Source organism: Elaeis guineensis, chromosome 12 (assembly GCF_000442705.2).
Source record: "Elaeis guineensis isolate ETL-2024a chromosome 12, EG11, whole genome shotgun sequence".
In the NCBI taxonomy this organism is placed as follows: Eukaryota; Viridiplantae; Streptophyta; class Magnoliopsida; order Arecales; family Arecaceae; genus Elaeis; species Elaeis guineensis.
In genome coordinates this window covers 11029626-11046235 of record NC_026004.2, presented here as the reverse complement: position 1 = coordinate 11046235, position 16610 = coordinate 11029626, and the positions used below count along the sequence as shown (strand labels likewise).

At 44.9% G+C, this 16610-nt stretch overlaps 1 protein-coding gene across 1 annotated transcript; it reads right to left on the bottom strand.

The window, feature by feature from the left end:
• Positions 1-11759: 11759 nt before the first annotated feature.
• On the bottom strand, positions 11760-16228 carry LOC105055237 (uncharacterized). The gene is made up of 6 exons (XM_010937006.4): positions 15773-16228; positions 15606-15692; positions 15450-15521; positions 15288-15350; positions 15059-15133; positions 11760-12736 (listed from the first exon to the last, which is right to left on the bottom strand). The coding sequence occupies exons 1-6, from the start codon at positions 16133-16135 to the stop codon at positions 12632-12634; spliced, it is 765 nt and encodes a 254-aa protein (XP_010935308.2). The 5' UTR covers positions 16136-16228; the 3' UTR covers positions 11760-12631.
• Between the last annotated feature and the right edge of the window lie 382 nt (positions 16229-16610).

Here is a 16610-nt window from a genome sequence, read left to right as displayed (position 1 = left end):
ATTGATTTTATAATTCTTCTTCTTTATTTGGGACCCCTGAGATTTGACAGTCTGCCATGTGGATTTTAGCTCGGTACAAGCCAACTGTAATTCATCTCTCGCTGGTTCCAACTAGGCTCTTACCGACTCCAGCTTAGCCTTCATGTGAGAGTTCTCCCCTTGATAATTTGTCTCTCGCTCGACCGCCACTCGAAGTTGTTCAGTGGCCGCAGCTTTCTCGACATTCGCAGTTGTGACTTTCTCCATCCACATTCGATGAAAGTCGATGATTTTTCGATACCCACTCTCCAATGCTTGCATATCATGTGCTAGCTGAAAAGAAAAAAAATAAGTCAGGTCAAGTAAAAAAAAAAGAAGAAGAGAAAGAAGAAGAGCATCATCAACTTACGCTTACATCATCGGGTAGAAGGATGAAAATATTTTGGATACAATCCTATCTTTTCTGTTCTCCTTATCAATCAAGAGAAATGAAGCTTCGATGAGTCGCTTGGCCCATTTCGGATTGGTCAAAGCCAACTCATCTGTAGGAATTCGGACATCAAAAAGTGTAGTCAAGCCTATCGACGATCCGTCATCAGTGGAAATGGCCGGTGCCTTTCTCCGCTCTCCAGTTGGTGGTCGCTCACTCAAAGCCGCCATCAAGTCAGTGTTGATGGTGCCCGAGACAGCATCGGCCCAGTTGAAGGTGCCCGAGGCACCATCGGCACAGCAGTGGATGGTTCTGATTTGGGTGCAGCAGCAGACTCTGCCTGACCTCCCACCGATGAAATCATGATTGGCATTGTCTTGGCCGGTATCGACATGATGGCCATGACCTCACCATCTCTAGTCGATTTCCCTCCAACATATAGCGCATTGATCGGTGGAAGCACTGTCAAAGCCGACAATGCAATGACAGGCTCGATTTTGGGAATGACTACCAATGGAATGTCGGTCTTCCTCATTGATGCCGACTCTACGTCAACCCAACTCTTCTTCACCGCTTGGGATAGTTCGGCACCAGTCGCTGCTCTCTTTTTAGTGATATATTGTCAAATATCAGCCGCTGAGACTCGCACCGCTAGTCGCATAGCTACAATCAAAAGGCACAATGACTCAGTTATAAAGTTCAAAGATAAATGAAAAGTAAAGTGAAGGACCGACTAAGCTATGCCTAAAGAAGTCATCGAACTAAATTCGATGTCATAGAGAGCTTGCTCCGTCAGTAGCTCTCGTTGTGCGGGGACTTTCATATCCTTCAATCGGAGAAAGTCCTCCTGATCAATAACTTTGATTTGACTATGTTCATTAGGACTTATTCTTGGATCTCTCTAGGATGAAGGAAAGCCTCATGATGAAGAAGAAGAAACAAAAAAAAAAATTGGTTCTTCCACCCATAGATGGACGAAGGAAGATTAGAAATAAAAGACAAACCCTTTCTTTAGTTGAAGAACCACCAACCCTTAGCTTTTGAGTGGAGATGAAGAATAAAAAAAGTACAAAAAAAGAGAAGGCCAAGGGTTGGTCAGGATCATGTGATACAACAGAGCAAAACTGATGATCAATTGAATGAAATTTAGAGCTAACTGAGCAGGACAAAGACAGTAATAATCAAAGAGATTTCGGACAAACTTCAGAATCGAAAAATGAAGACCAGTCCGAAGGTCCTCCATATAAATCGCTACCTAATCCGGAGGAAGAGAACTCACCCGACCTTTCGGATCAGTTGTAAAGAGCTGAAATTACTTTGGGATATGATATTATTCTCGGAGCCAATCGACATTGGATCCAGATAAGAAAAAACTTCCATATTCGGACCCAAAGGAGAATTGCCAACTGGATCACCCAATCAACTATCTCGAGGAGCCTCATGTATTCTAACCTTCTCTCTATCATTTCTACCCCTACTAGCTATTGAAAATGGTAGGAAAAGAAATCAAAGAAGATTAAAAGAGGAAGAAAAGAAGGAGAAACCTAATCTAAAACTAAGGGATGATCTGGAGACCACGAAAATATAAGGAGGAAGACTCCTAGAACCTTGAAGCTCTTGACCCCCAAAACAAAGTCTTTAGTTGCAGGAGAGAATAACAACTAAAGAAATAAAAAATCCAAATGAAAGCGACATATATATATAGAGCCCGTGAACAGTCGAGATGAATTTGTTCAAATCAAGACTACCCTAGATTTTGACATGTGGCTACATCAAAACTAACCATTGATTTGATGGTTCGATGCATCTACCATCAGATCGTGCCACCTCATCTCTATCCACATGAACGGTTAAAAATCAATAATACCCGGATACGTGGTGGTAATCAACTAGTCAGAATCAAATCGATCGGATCGTTCGGACGCCAAATCATCTTCTCGAATTGACATCCCAATGATGGTCTCATGATTATTGAAGTGACAAAATGATCGGAGACTCTTCATTTTTTGAAGGAATCATTAATGTTTGTAGCTGAATCGAGGTTCGAGATAACGCATGACAACCCCTTTCGTCCAACATGTCAAGCCACGTGTCAATTCACATGTCAAGCCACCTTGGACTTGGAAGTGAGGGGCAACTGTTGGAGTAATTCAATCTGCATTTTCAATTCATAGTCAGCCAACCGACTATCTGTTGGTTGCGGGCGATGGATCATCAAAACTATATTGCAGGATGAGTTCGACCCAATTACAACATGTTGTCCGACTTTTAATCGACCTAATAGATACAGATCGATCAGTAAGCCGATCGATAGTCAACAATTCGCAACCAACTTTTTTGACAAACATAATTCAACTATAGTGACTTGATCAACTTCACAACCGATGGCCAATCGGTATACCAAAAACCATCAGTGCAGAAAGTGCATAACGGTCATGTACCACAATTATCAGGAGATCTTAACCATCCATTCCACGATCACATAATACCAGAATAAGCAGGATCTATATGTCTAACCATTACAAACGGTTACTGATGGATTATCTATAAAAGAGAGATAAACGAACAGCATTGGTAAGATATTTCTGGGCTGATACTCTGTCTCTCTAAATCTATCTGTTGTTCACCACTCTCCACTGACTTAAGCATCAGAGAGTCTCCGTCAAACACAACTCTGATTAGTGCAGACTTCTTTTGCAGGTGCTCTTCTCCAGCAACGGATGCATCAGGGGATTGGCCGCAACATCTCTCTTCCTCTGTGTGTGTGTGTGTGTGTGTTGTGTTTGGTGTGAGTGGGGACAGAGAAGAAAAAATAGAGAAAGATCAAAAAAGAAGAAGAAAGAGGAGAAGGGATTGGTGGTTGGTTCCTTGGGTTCTTTGCTCGTTCTTGGAAGATGTCAACTCAGATCGAATTGGATTAGATTTAGGTTTTGTTCTGGGTTTCATGTGGTTGGTTTGGGATCTAGGTTTGTATTTTCGAGAGGTATCAAGGTTTTGTTGGTCTAATTGTGTGGTGATGGTGGTGAGGCGATGATGGTGGTGGATGGAGAGTAGAAAAGTTGGGGCTAGTGTGGAAGATATAAAGGAGGCGGCGAGAGGGATGCCAAGCTTAGTTGTGTGAGCTTGTAACCTGAGCGAGGGCAATGGGTGGTTTGGATGTTGGGTTACGCCTGTGGGTCCGGGTGTTGTTGGGGCACATGGTCGGCTCGTCCATTCCAAGTTGAGTAGTGAAATGTGTGGTTTAGGTGAAGGCCTGAATCGCAACTACATCATGTTTATATTGTCGGGATCTTCCACCCATATCTGTTAAAAAAGTAAAGATAACAGATGATGCTCTTTGCTTAAAAACTGAGAGTATCATCGAGGACGAGGCTGAGAGATAGCTTCTGGAAGTTCTTGCATCGGTTAGATTTTGCTACTGCAAGAGGTAAGGATCTCTAGTCACAACCACCTGCATCGATTATAAATGGTTGGTATCATATATTAGAAGTTGTTGTATTGCAAATGTGCATGGACAGTAAACTTTGATTCCTTATGATTATATATTATGCCAATTGCGAAAGTATAGCATGTGTCAAAGTTATAATGGGATAATGATAATAAAATGAAAGGAATGAATTATAATGAATTAAAAATCGAGGTGATTGGACTGGTCACAATATCAGAACGGCCTAGCTGCGGGCAGATACGTGGTATTATTATTATCAAAATAGCCTAACTACAGGAAGATATGTGGTATTATTATTATTAGGATGGCCTAATCGCGGGTAGATACGTGGTATTATTATTATCAGGATGGCCTAACCGCTAGTAGATACATGGTATTATTATTATCAGGATGGTCTAACTAGAAGGCAATATGTTTATTAGATTCTTACAAATGAATGATGCTTGTATGCAGCGTTATTGTAATGCACTACAATCAGCAACGAAATGGGGGCATTTAACTATACAGACCACAATATGTAAGCCCCAAGAAGAAGAAAGAAAAAAAGTTTTTTTTTGATGGAATGAGGTAAGTGAGACCCTTCCCTCATGTATATATGATTCATAATTGTTGGGATATCTGATTTTGCCTGGCCCATACTTGACATAACCAACAAATTATCAATTCTCCGATCAAGTTCGACAGTTTCAACTAAAGGGTGGTCGGCCAGCACATTGTCTGAGCCCTGATCATCCAGCTCTTAATCCTGACAACTACTCGACCTCTGGGATCGATTCCTAGTCAAACAGTGGAGTACCGTACGATCTTGGGATGATTGGTATTTGGCACTGAGCCCTAGTCGGTGAATGAGCAACACCGATGCACCTTTGACCGATCCCTCATCGAGTGGCTCTGAACGCCAACCTTGGGACGTCCATAAGACAATTCCGACTTAACATTGGCTAGATCGATTCACAGTCGGCCAACCGACTGAATGTTAGCAACTGCGATGGACCATCGGACTCTCATTGCAGAATGAGTCTCAGCCAAATTACAACACGAACACCCGACTCTCAATCGGTGATAGGGATGTGGACATCCGACTATTAGCCGGACATGCCGACAAACATTTGGATGCTCTCAATTGACCCCTTAGCCAGATCAAGTCAACTGTGAAGGATCGATCGACTCTTTAGCCGATGTCTAGTCGTTATCAAAATCATGAATCGACATTCATTCGGATCCTACAAGTACCAATATTCGGTTGGCACACTCAAACAACCAACATAACATCGGCATATCAGAAACCGCCAGCGTAGAAAGTGCATAATGGTCACATACCATGATCAATAGTGGATATAACCGCCCATCTCACGATTACATAGTGCCGAAATAAGCAAAACCCACATGTCTAACCGTTACAAATGGTTACCAACAACTCACTTATAAAAGGAGATAAATGAACAGCATTGGTAAGATACTTTTCGGCTGATACTCTGCCTCTTTGAAAATTTTATCTGCTGTTCCCCACTCTTCGCTGATTTAAGCATCGGAGGATCTCCGTCGGACACAATTTCGATCAGTGCGGACTTTTTTTGCAGGTGTTATTCTCCAATAATGGGTGCAATAGGGGATTGACTGCAACAATAATAATAAAAGGATGCTGTTTACAAAAGGAAAGAATGTAAAAGGAGGGGGATGTTTACAGAAGCAGAAAGCAAGATGGTTGTTATAGTTAGTTTTAACTTAACTAACTACAGCAAAATCAGGAAGCAAGAAAGTAGAGTTTGGAATCTATTTCGAGGGGTATTAGTATGTACAAAGATTAAGTAAGAAGTGGGATATTTCCTCTGGTGTGAGGTTATATAGGAACTGTCCAATAGATTATCTTTTCAACTTCTCGTCCATTCCTCAAGAAGAAATAAGATCTTTTTCACCATGGCGAATTGACTGAGAGCTTCACAATGAAAAATTCTGTTATTCCTCTCCTTCCAAAGGCACCATAAGGTAGTAGCGACCATTGTATCAAAATGTCTCTAAAGTCGTTTATCAGCACGCCGTTGTCTCCATGGGAGCCAGAATTCTATGACATCGTCCGGTAGATTTGTATGAGGGAGTAATTGTGACCAAATTTCCTTTGTGAAGCGGCATGAGGTGAAAAGATGATTTGAAGTTTTGCTATGACCACAATAGAGCGGACGTTGGCTTGGACCTTGCATTCCTTTTTTGTTCAGAATATCCCACGTTAGAATCCGCTTGTTGTAGCAGAGCCAAATGAAAATTTTGCATTTCTCTGGCAGCGGGAGCTTCCAAATCACTTTGCTAAAATAGGAGATGACCCCCCCATGAATTAGAAACTCATAACATTTGGAAACAGAGTACCTGTTGGATAAAAGCTCCTGTTGGGATATACCGACAGACGACCCCGATGGATGACTCCGACCCCGACAGATGGCTGCAGACAATATCCGACCGAAGGTGTGTCGGCCGAACCGACCCATGCTGTTCCCGACCGATCGAGCGGCCGAACCCATATTACTGACTCACTGTTGGAGGTGGCAGTCGACGTCCGACTTAAGCAAGGCACCAGACTAGCCGACGGTGCCTCTGGGTCCTCACCCGACATCCTACGATCAAATACCGACGTATGGTCGGTCGGCTCCTCCAAACGCCGTACAATTGCTGAAGGCCATCCGTCCTGATAGAGGCGTACGGCATAGCCGCCCTGGGATATTGTCCCACCTAAGACATGGGTCAACCCTAGTGAATTGACAGCTCCACGACGATTTGACAGCCCCACGGCGATTTGACAACTCTCCCATTGTCTGCGCCATTAATGACGGCACCATGCCGCGCTCTACTATAAAATGGGGAAGGCAACAGTACTGAAGGAGGTGCCTTTCGAAACCCCTGAACTCTCACTCTCTCTCTCGCTGAGCTCCTTCATTCTTTTCTACTGTTGCCTAGTCTCCTCTCTGACTTGACCGTCGGAGGGTCTCTGTCGGAGTCACCTCCGGTCAGTGCGGACTTCTTTTGCAGGCGCTCGTTCCCGGCGATCAGACGACGAGGGGATTGGCTGCAACAGGTTTTGGCACGTCAGGAAGGGGTCGACAGAGGTAAGACAACGAGCTCCACAAAAGCTTGAAGAGACCTCTCGAGATGACGAAAACTAGAGCTCAACGATCGAGAGCTACCGGGTCGGCGAGACGCTCTTCCCATTTGGAAGAGCCCTCTCCTTCACCCTCCATGGCAGAGCCCAGCTCTCCACACCCTGCGGTAACCACGGAGGCACAGATCGTGGTGATCGTGCGGCAAATGACCGTTCTGACGGATGCGGTCAAAAATCTTTAACCACAACTAACTCAGTTATCGCGACCGTCGGTGGTGCAACCGGCGGCGCACCCTATGCCGTCCAGAAGCAGCCACCGATGCCCGCATCCACTTCCATCTCCTCCTCAGGAGCAGCCGTCTCAGCATTCCCATCAAGAAGGAGAGAGGCGGCTACGGCGTGACACCCATCGGTCTCGGCGTCCCTCTCCTTCCCAGCTGGAGCGAGCGAGGAAGAAAAAGCGACCGCGGACGCCATCCACCTCCCTCTCAGATTCATCGGGAGACTCCACTCCCGGGGTCTCTCAGCACCGACGGGCCGACGACTACGAACGCAGGTTCGAAAAAATCGACCGTCGGCTTGCCCAGCTGCAGGTGGATAGACAGAAGTCTTCAAACGACGTCGACTTTCAGACCGCCCAATCTCTCTCCCGACTCATCCTCGACGAGCCGATCCCTAGTCGGTTCAAAATGCCCCATGTGGAGCCCTATGACGGCTCCACCGATCCAGTTGACCACCTAGAGAGCTACAAGACTTTCATGACGATCCAAGGGGCGACCGATGCTCTTCTCTGCATCGGCTTTCCCGCCACACTTCGCAAAGCTGCCAGGGTCTGGTACTCCGACCTTCGCCCAGAAAGTATTCACTTCTTTGGGTAGCTTGAGCACTCCTTCGTGGCCCACTTCAGCACCAGCCGGAAGCCGCCACGAACCTCGGACAGCCTCTTTTCCCTCAAACAGAGAGAAAATGAGATGCTCCAACACTTCGTGACGTGTTTTAATGCGGCCATGCTCGAGGTTCGGGATCTCAACGAAGACATGGCTATCTCAGCCATGAAGAGGGGGCTAATGGGGTCCCGTTTCATATATTCTTTGGACAAGACCCTCCTCCGGACGTATGCCGAATTGCTGGAGCGCGCGTACAAATACATACGCGCAGACGAAGGAGCTTCCGATCGGTGCCTGATCTAGGGCACGGGTCGGAAGAAAAAGCAGAAGAAAGGTCGGGCCCCTGCTGAACCCAGTAGGCCCCCCACCAATAGACGGGTCTCACCCCGACAACGAAATTTGAGACCGACGCATCGCAGGTATGACTCCTACACCTCTCTCCCCGCTCTTCGTGTGCAGATCCTGATAGAGATCGAAGGAGCGGAGAATCTACGTCGGCCTCGGCCTCTGAAGGCAAAAGGGCCCCGACCAACACGACTAGATCGTCGATCGCTGAATCAATGGCTCGATCACCGATCGTCGAACCGACGGCCTCGGCCTCTGAAGGCAAAAGGGCCCCGACCAACATGACTCGATCGTCGATCGTCGAATCAACGGCTCGATCATCGATCGTCGAACCGACGACCTCGACCTCTGAAGGCAAAAGGGCCCCGACCAACATGGCTCGATCGTCGATCGTCGAATCAATGGCTCGATCATCGATCGCCGAATCGATGGCCTCGACCTCTGAAGGCAAAAGGGTCCCGACCAACATGGCTCGATCATCGATCACCGAATCAACGGCTCGATCACCGATCGCCGAATCGACGGCCTCGACCTCTGAAGGCAAAAGGGCCCCGACCAACACGGCTCGATCGTCGAATCAACGGCTCGATCACCGATCGCCGAACCGACGACCTCAACCTCTGAAGGCAAAAGGGCCCCGACCAACATGGCTCGATCATCGATCGTCGAATCAATGGCTCGATCATCGATCACCGAACCGACGGCCTCGGCCTTTGAAGGCAAAAGGGCCCCGACCAACACGGCTCGATCGTCGATCGTCAAATCAACGGCTGGATCATCAATCGCCGAACCGACGGCCTCGACCTCTGAAGGAAAAGGGCCCCGACCAACATGGCTCGATCATCGATCACCGAATCAATGACTCGATCGTCGATCGTCGATCGTCAAATCGACGGCCTCCGCCTTTGAAGGCAAAAGGCCTCGACCAATGCAGTCCGATCGTCGAATCTATGACTTCATCGTCGAACTGATCGTCGATTGCCAAACCAACAGCTCGATCGCCGATCACCGAATCTACGACTCCATCGTCGAACTGGTCGCCGATCGCTGAACCAATGGCTCGATCACCGATCGCCGAATCTACGACTCCATCACCGAACTGATCGTCGATCACCGAACCAACGGCTCGATCGTCGATCGTCGAATCTACGACTCCGTCGCTGAACTGATCGTCGATCGCTGAACCAACGGCTCGATCGCTGATCGCCAAATCTACGACTTCATCGTCGAACAAATCGCCAATCGCCGGACCAACGATTCGATCGTCGATTGTCGGATCTATGATGAATCTATGGCTTAATCGCCGATCGCCGAACCAACGGCTCGATCATCGATCGTCGGATCTACGATGAATCTACGGCCTGATCACCGAACCAACGGCTCAATCTACGTCTTGATCGTCGATGACACATCGGATTCTACGACGGAGATCGAAGGGGTAAAATATCTACGACGGCCCCCACCTCTGAAGGCAAAGAGCTTCGACTAATGCAGCTGGCTAACTTACCGACTTAGCTTCGACTAAGAAGGGCAAAATGCCAAGACGACCGCAGTCGCATCCACGACATATCGATCTGGTCACAATCGATCAAAGGATATTCGACTTGCCACCGTTTATCATACATTCCGACGCATACGTCCGACCAAGGAAGGACAACGGATATTCGACTTGCCATCGTTATCCTATCCGAATGCGTCGGACACGACTCGACTATCAGACTCTGCGGAATGATCGTGTCGACGAGCAACATTCGGAGGTTGGCCGACCTCCGACCCGACGTGCACGCTCGACCTACAGTCGGGACGACCGACCTCGGATCGTTTGTTGATGCGATCGCCAGAGTCAGGGCAAGATGTGATGGAAAACCACTCCTTTCGCCCGAAGCCGTCGCCCACGTGTTCATCCGAGCCAACACGACATCGGACTCAAGAGTGGGGGGGGGCAACTGTTGGGATATACCGACAGTCGACCCCGACGGACGACTCCGACCCTGACAGGCGGCTGTCGACAATATCCGACCGAAGGTGTGTCGGCCGAACCGACCCATGCTGTTCCCGACCGATCAAGCGGCCAAACCCATATTACCGACTCACTGTTGGGGGTGGCAGCCGACGTCTGACTTAAGCAAGGCACCAGACCAGCCGACGGTGCCTCTGGGTCCTCACCCGACATCCTACGATCAAATGCCGACGTATGGTCGGTCGGCTCCTCCAAATGTCGTACAACTGCTGAAGGCCGTCCGTCCTGACAGAGGCGTGAGGCATAGCCGCCCTGGGATATTATCCCACCTAAGACATGGGTCAACCCTAGTGATTTAACAGCCCCACGATGATTTGACAGTCCCACGGTGATTTGACAACTCTCCCATTGTCTGCGCCATTAATGACGGCGCCATGCCGCACTCTACTATAAAATAGGGAAGGCAACAGTGCTGAAGGAGGTTCCTTTCGAAACCCCTGAACTCTTCCTCTCTAGCTCTTGCTCTCTCTCTCTCTCGCTGAGCTCCTTGATTCTTTTCTACTGTTGCCTAGTCTCCTCTCTGACTTGACCGTCGGAGGGTCCCCGCCGGAGTCACCTCTGGTCAGTGCGAACTTCTTTTGCAGGTGCTCGTTCCCGACGATCAGGCGACGAGGGGATTGGCCGCAACAGCTCCAAATCTAACATCTGTGATCTTCATGTTCTGTAAGCTGACTGTCGTGAAGCTTGTTTTGAAGTTGTTGATATTCTATGATGCCTGAAGAGGGAAGTGGGATCTAAAGTTGTTTGCCCAATCTGAATTGGCCATGAAATCTGCTACACTAACGTTCTGAAAGAAGAAAAAAGTTGACAACAATCAGCTCGCTCCAATGGAGCACAAGTAGTAGTTTTAATTAACTAAGAAGAGAGAGGATTTGGCTGGGACCGAGAGAGGAAAGCCAAAAGAAAAAATTATCTATAGGTCCCTAAATGGATTCGAAATTATTTTTAAGTCTCTGGACTTTTCAATTTGAATAAAAAATCTCTGAAATGCTAAGGAGTTATTTCTGTGTAACCAAGGTACATACCTATATAACCTGAACATGAACGTGCATAACCAGATATGGAAACTAGGTAACCTACGTAACCTGAATATAAACCTGTATAACTTGAATATAAATCCGTGTAACCTGAATATAGACCTGTGTAACTAATCTGTGTGGACGGCAGGGACCTAGAAATAACTTTTTAGTATTTCAAAAATTTTTTATTCAACTTGAAAGGTCCAGAGACTTAAAAGTAATTTCGGATCCATTCAAAGACCTATAGATAATTTTCCTAAAGCAAAACTATTTAATAAAACAACCTTTCATCCACGACTGCTAAGAATATGATGGAGAACCATGGACCAGATGTATGATGTGGGACCAAGATCTGCTGGCTAATTAGTTTGATTGGGTCAGAAAAGCTTAAAATGAAACGAAGTCAGGTTAGGCACTTGAACCTTGCCTAATAATAACTCAGTGCAACCGGTATTTGGACCAAGAATAAAATTTTGTCAGCGTTTTCCTTTAATCATGTACTCTTCATGTTGCCTTTAACTAAATTGCGGTGCATGGGACTTTTCGTCTTAATTATTTTCCTCAGAACAAAAAAAGTAGAGTTCAAAGTTGCTACATAGAGTATAATTCTCGAAATTATTCCCTCGTATCCTTCCTGCGGAAGACCATGCGGCTCTTAATATTAAATCTAAAACACCTGTACGATTTGAGGCAGATGTTGGAAGCCTCCCCAAAGATGTTCAAATCTTTGGAAAAATGTCATCAACTCTCTCCCTGCATTGTGGAATAGAATTCAATTCAATATTTGCAATGGAAACTCTAGTTCCTTCTGGAAGGATTGCTGGCTGCTGGATGCCCCTCTCAAACTGGTCTTTTTGGACCTCTTTGGCCGTTGCACCAAAAAGAATGGCACTATCTCAGAGTTCTTCAACTGCTCGATCTTATCTTGAAGATTTAGGCTATCATCTTCCCCATTGACGACTCTTCAAGCTCAACAAAATTCTCTACTCTCTTTGTTGGCATCAGTTATCGTGACTGACGAGGAAGACAAAATTGATTGAAAGGCGAGTTCCAATGGATGTTTTCTCCACTGTCTCCCATTACCAATTTATCATTTCTAGAGTATGATGTTCTTTTGCATCTTCACTATGGAGCACTCCTTTACCTCTAAAATTTAAATATTTTTTTGTGGCTTGCTAGGAAGAAGAGGCTTAACAGTAGGGAATTCATTAGCCACAGGATTGGTAAGAATTTGGGAGGTTGTGTGCTATGTCAATGCTCCATTGAGTCAGTTGATCATCTCTTCTTTGATTGCCCCTTCTTCACTGCTATTTGGAAAGCCATTTGCTCGTTGCTGGGAGTTTAGTTTTGCTTTCACACTGTTCCTTTGAAGCCCTCTGGATAGAGTGGAGAACAAGGAATTTCAGAAAAGAAGCTCATAAGCCGATCTTGATGCTAATTGCCGCTGTCTTCACTGCTATTTGGAAAGCCATTTGCTCGTTGCTGGGAGTTTTGCTTTCACACTGTTCCTTTGAAGCCCTCTGCATAGAGTGGAGAACAAGGAATTTCAGAAAAGCAGCTCATAAGCCGATCTTGATGCTAATTGCCACTGTCTCTTGGTCAGAGAGGAACTCTAGGATCTTTCTGGGTTGGTCTATACTCTGTCTTGATGGGATTATTGCTGAGCATTCGAGACTACTTCACAAATTAAGAAGAATAGAAGATCTCTTAGATGGTTGAAGCTGATAGTTGGGGCCATGTGTCGGTGGTCCAGTTTCAAATAAAAGTCTTTCATTTGGTTCTGAAATGGAAGCCTTCAGGAACAATGTGTCGAATACGAATGGATTTATCTTTCATATACTAATTGCAAGGCCGCAGGGTTTCCACTTGTGCTTTTCTCGGATAGGTTATTCTAAAGCAGGAACACTATTTTAGACGGGAGTCGCGTACTTCTTATAAAGGCCGACAAAGCTCTTTAGAAAATAGCCGCCGGAAGCCACACATGGAAAGTCATGTTCCTGGAGTAAGGATTTCCACCCTAGAGTAAGGATTTCCACTTCTTTTTTTTTTTTCCGATGAGAAAAACGAGGTTTATTTTTTCCCATTCCTCCAAACCCACAACATGAGCCTTTTTATATACCCAGAACAACCTTGACTCATAAGCTATGGCATGCAGGTATAACCACTTAACATTATGGTTAAGGGACTTCGGGCTCATACAGATGGAGGACTCATCCCAGCAAGAGATATTATCTGTTTTGACCGTGCGCATACCATAGCTTATGGGTTTATAGTCCTTGGACTTTGATCCAAAAGACGCCTCTTGAGAGAGTGTGTCTCCTATCTCATATAAGACAGAGTACCCATAACTCACAATCGATGTGGGACTAAACTCTTCACTTGGGATGCTGTAGTTGGTATGCTTACGGTTGCTGTAGTTTATAATCTTGCGGCCTTTAGATCATAGCTGTAGCTACAGAAAAATTTTTGGCGGTGCTACTAGAAGTGGCTAAATTCCTCCACGGTGTTTTTCCAAGCGTTGTGCACGCATCGACTATGTACGAGTGGGGAACCATCATTGGACTACTTATAGCAGTGTCACAAAATTATCAACTTTACCACCCTTTTAAACGCCATTGGGTCTCAGCAAAAAGAGTTGTCTCTGCATGGGTATCTAACGACACTGATACACGTGGCTGGAAAACATTACAATGTAGTTTTTTGCAACGTCTATATGCGCCATTGGAAATATTATAACGTGGCGGTTTGCGACACTTATAAGCACCGCAAAGGTTTTTTAAATAAAAAATATAAAAAACTGTTCTACAATTAATGCAGGCCGACATAGCTAAGTTTTAAGATCGCAATGAAATGTAGAATCACGGGAAGACTGTTTGGTCCCTGTTTTGTCTGGAAAATTTTTCATGGTCCCGGTAGAGTTTTCTATATCACATGATTAATCCAATTTCATTCTGTCTGATCCCTTAGCAGGCAAGTCTAAGGTAGAAGATGCTTCCAGATGTATCTCAGATTTACCTCGCAAATCTTTAGTACTGTGCTGAAGTTGGTCTGTCGTAACTTCAAATAAGGAATGTGATTCAACACAAATGGAGCTCCCTAAAAGGTCATCTGCTTTAGAAGCATGGCCATTAAAAAATAAATCCTCAGGATTAATGCTGTCACAAGCAGTAGCAGCCAATATTGACATAACAGGGGAATCCACAGCATCAGAAATCTCTTGACTTAAATCCTTTAAACAACTTTTGTCATCAACAATGGATCATTCATGGTGTTGTTTCGAATATGATGGTCGTCTGCTATGAAGCACCCTGGGTCTCTACCATGTGATCAGAGTCATCAGAATTAGAAGATGGGTTGTGTGGTGATGATGGAGAACAGACTAACAAAAATCATCTATTCTTTAGTGGAATGCTTTCTAAAGCTTAACTTAATCATTGTGGAAGAATAGTCACACCAAGCTGCGACATAAGAATAGTCTATGGAAGCAACCATAGACTAGTTTTCTTCAAATTTACAGAAAAATAGTAACTAAACTATAGGTACAGACATTTTCAATTTAATTTTGGAAAATAATATTTATTAGAAAGTTTTCTTTCCTAATGTTCATTTCATCTCAGTTCAACTCGTCCTATTCTGCCCAATTGACCCTGCAGTTCTCCACCACAGCACAAAAATTTAAATAGTTTTATTCTTCCTATTATGTCAGTTGCTGCCTAGTTAGCAAATAAATATCAAGATATTTGCTCACATAGAATTTGATTGCAAAGCAACACAAAGAAGAAGGAATCAAAAGGAAGAACATAAAATTTAGTATTTATTTTCACATAAAGTTAATGATATACCAGAAGAATTTTAATATTTGAAAGTTCAAAGCAGAATCCAGCTTCCTCTGCTTCACAGGAGCTCATAGTTTCTCTCTGCAAAAAGAACCCAAAACATCTTCAGCAACAACAACAACTTTTATCACAACAGCAACAACAGAAAATTATTTTTTTTTTTAAAAAAAAAGGTGAAAGAAGCACGCAGTAGGGACACAAAAATAAGCAATATAAATAAACTATGTAGTTTTACCCGGGGGAGCTCTATTTCCACTATTTCAAACCGTAATTCCTTTTGCAATTTGCTCCTCTGGCTCTATACAACAAAAAAATGAAGAATTTTCCTAGACAGTACAAGGACAAAGAAGAAGAAATCATCACTTTCTACTCCATAAGATTGAAATATGCCACATACCATTGGAGTTTTAGTGACAGAATCTGAATACTTCTCTACTGTCTTCTCTTCATGAAGAAAGTCCACTACTTGCTGCCATAGAATCCAAAGTAGAAATAACCAAAACCACCTCCAATAGAGAAAATAAGATAAAATAAAATAAGATAAAGTGTTTACATCTAATACATCAACAGCATCTGCTCCAGCACCGGAGCATTCCCAACTCTCCCGGTTTTCTTCCTCCCAGGAGTCATCATCTCTTCTCTGTGACAACAAAGCCAAACCAGAATCAAGCCTTCAACACCAAATCCATGATGTAAAGTGCAAAGAAATAGCCGATTCACCACAGATATGCTGATCGCAGCCGATCCAAATCTAAATCGCTCCAGCTCTCTGTTCCGAGAGCTGGAATCCATGGAGGTTCCCTCTCTAGCATGAAGAAACCGAGGGACAACGTCCGAGAGGAACTGAGAGAGGGCATTCTCGATCGGAAATCCATCGATTTTGGAAGGAAAGTGGAGATCAAGATCGAAGAAAGGGATCTCGACGCCTAGAGGAGGATCAAAAGGGGGGAGATTTTGCAGCAGAAGGGGGAGGAATTGGAAGTCTCTCAGGGTTTTGATCCGAGAATGGGAGGTGTTGCGGCCTTTCTTTGGTGGGAAGCCGGTAGTCGGTCTGGAGCCGACCAAGCCGACTAGGAGCCGCATCTGTTAGTTAGCGGCGGAAGTGCTGGAAGATGATGTATCGTCGTCGGATAAGATGCATACAGTTAACGCTGAGACTAAAGGCGATAAAGTTGATCAGAGAGAGATGGTGTTAGACTCTACTTGATGTCAAAGAAGAAGAATCTGCAAAATAAGTCCTGTCAGAGGTAGCTTCGGTGAGAATTTTTCGACGCTCAAGTCAGTGAGGTAGTTCAAGAAAAGAGTGATAGAATTTCTGGGTTGTGAAATAGTGCGTGTATATGTCCCTGGAGGGGTCTCCGCTTACATCTATTTACAGAGAGAGCATAATAAATGATAAGAGGATAAGTGATCATATCAATCATGTCCTATCGTATGGTGTTGCATGATGCCACGTGGGTATCTTTAAATGTTGACGATAAATGTACCTTCTATTCGATGCATTTATGATGGTGGACGCTACCAGACGTGGGGTATAATAAATGATCCTATGGACGTA

Excerpts from the sequence above, each read along its gene's own strand:
- LOC105055237 (XM_010937006.4), bottom strand. The coding sequence starts at position 16,135 with ATGCGGCTCCTAGTCGGCTTGGTCGGCTCCAGACCGACTACCGGCTTC. Across the intron at positions 15,522-15,605 it reads ATGCTGTTGATGTATTAGAT|CAAGTAGTGGACTTTCTTCA; the intron begins GTAAACACTTTA and ends ATTCTATGGCAG. Across the intron at positions 15,351-15,449 it reads CTGTCACTAAAACTCCAATG|AGCCAGAGGAGCAAATTGCA; the intron begins GTATGTGGCATA and ends TTTGTTGTATAG.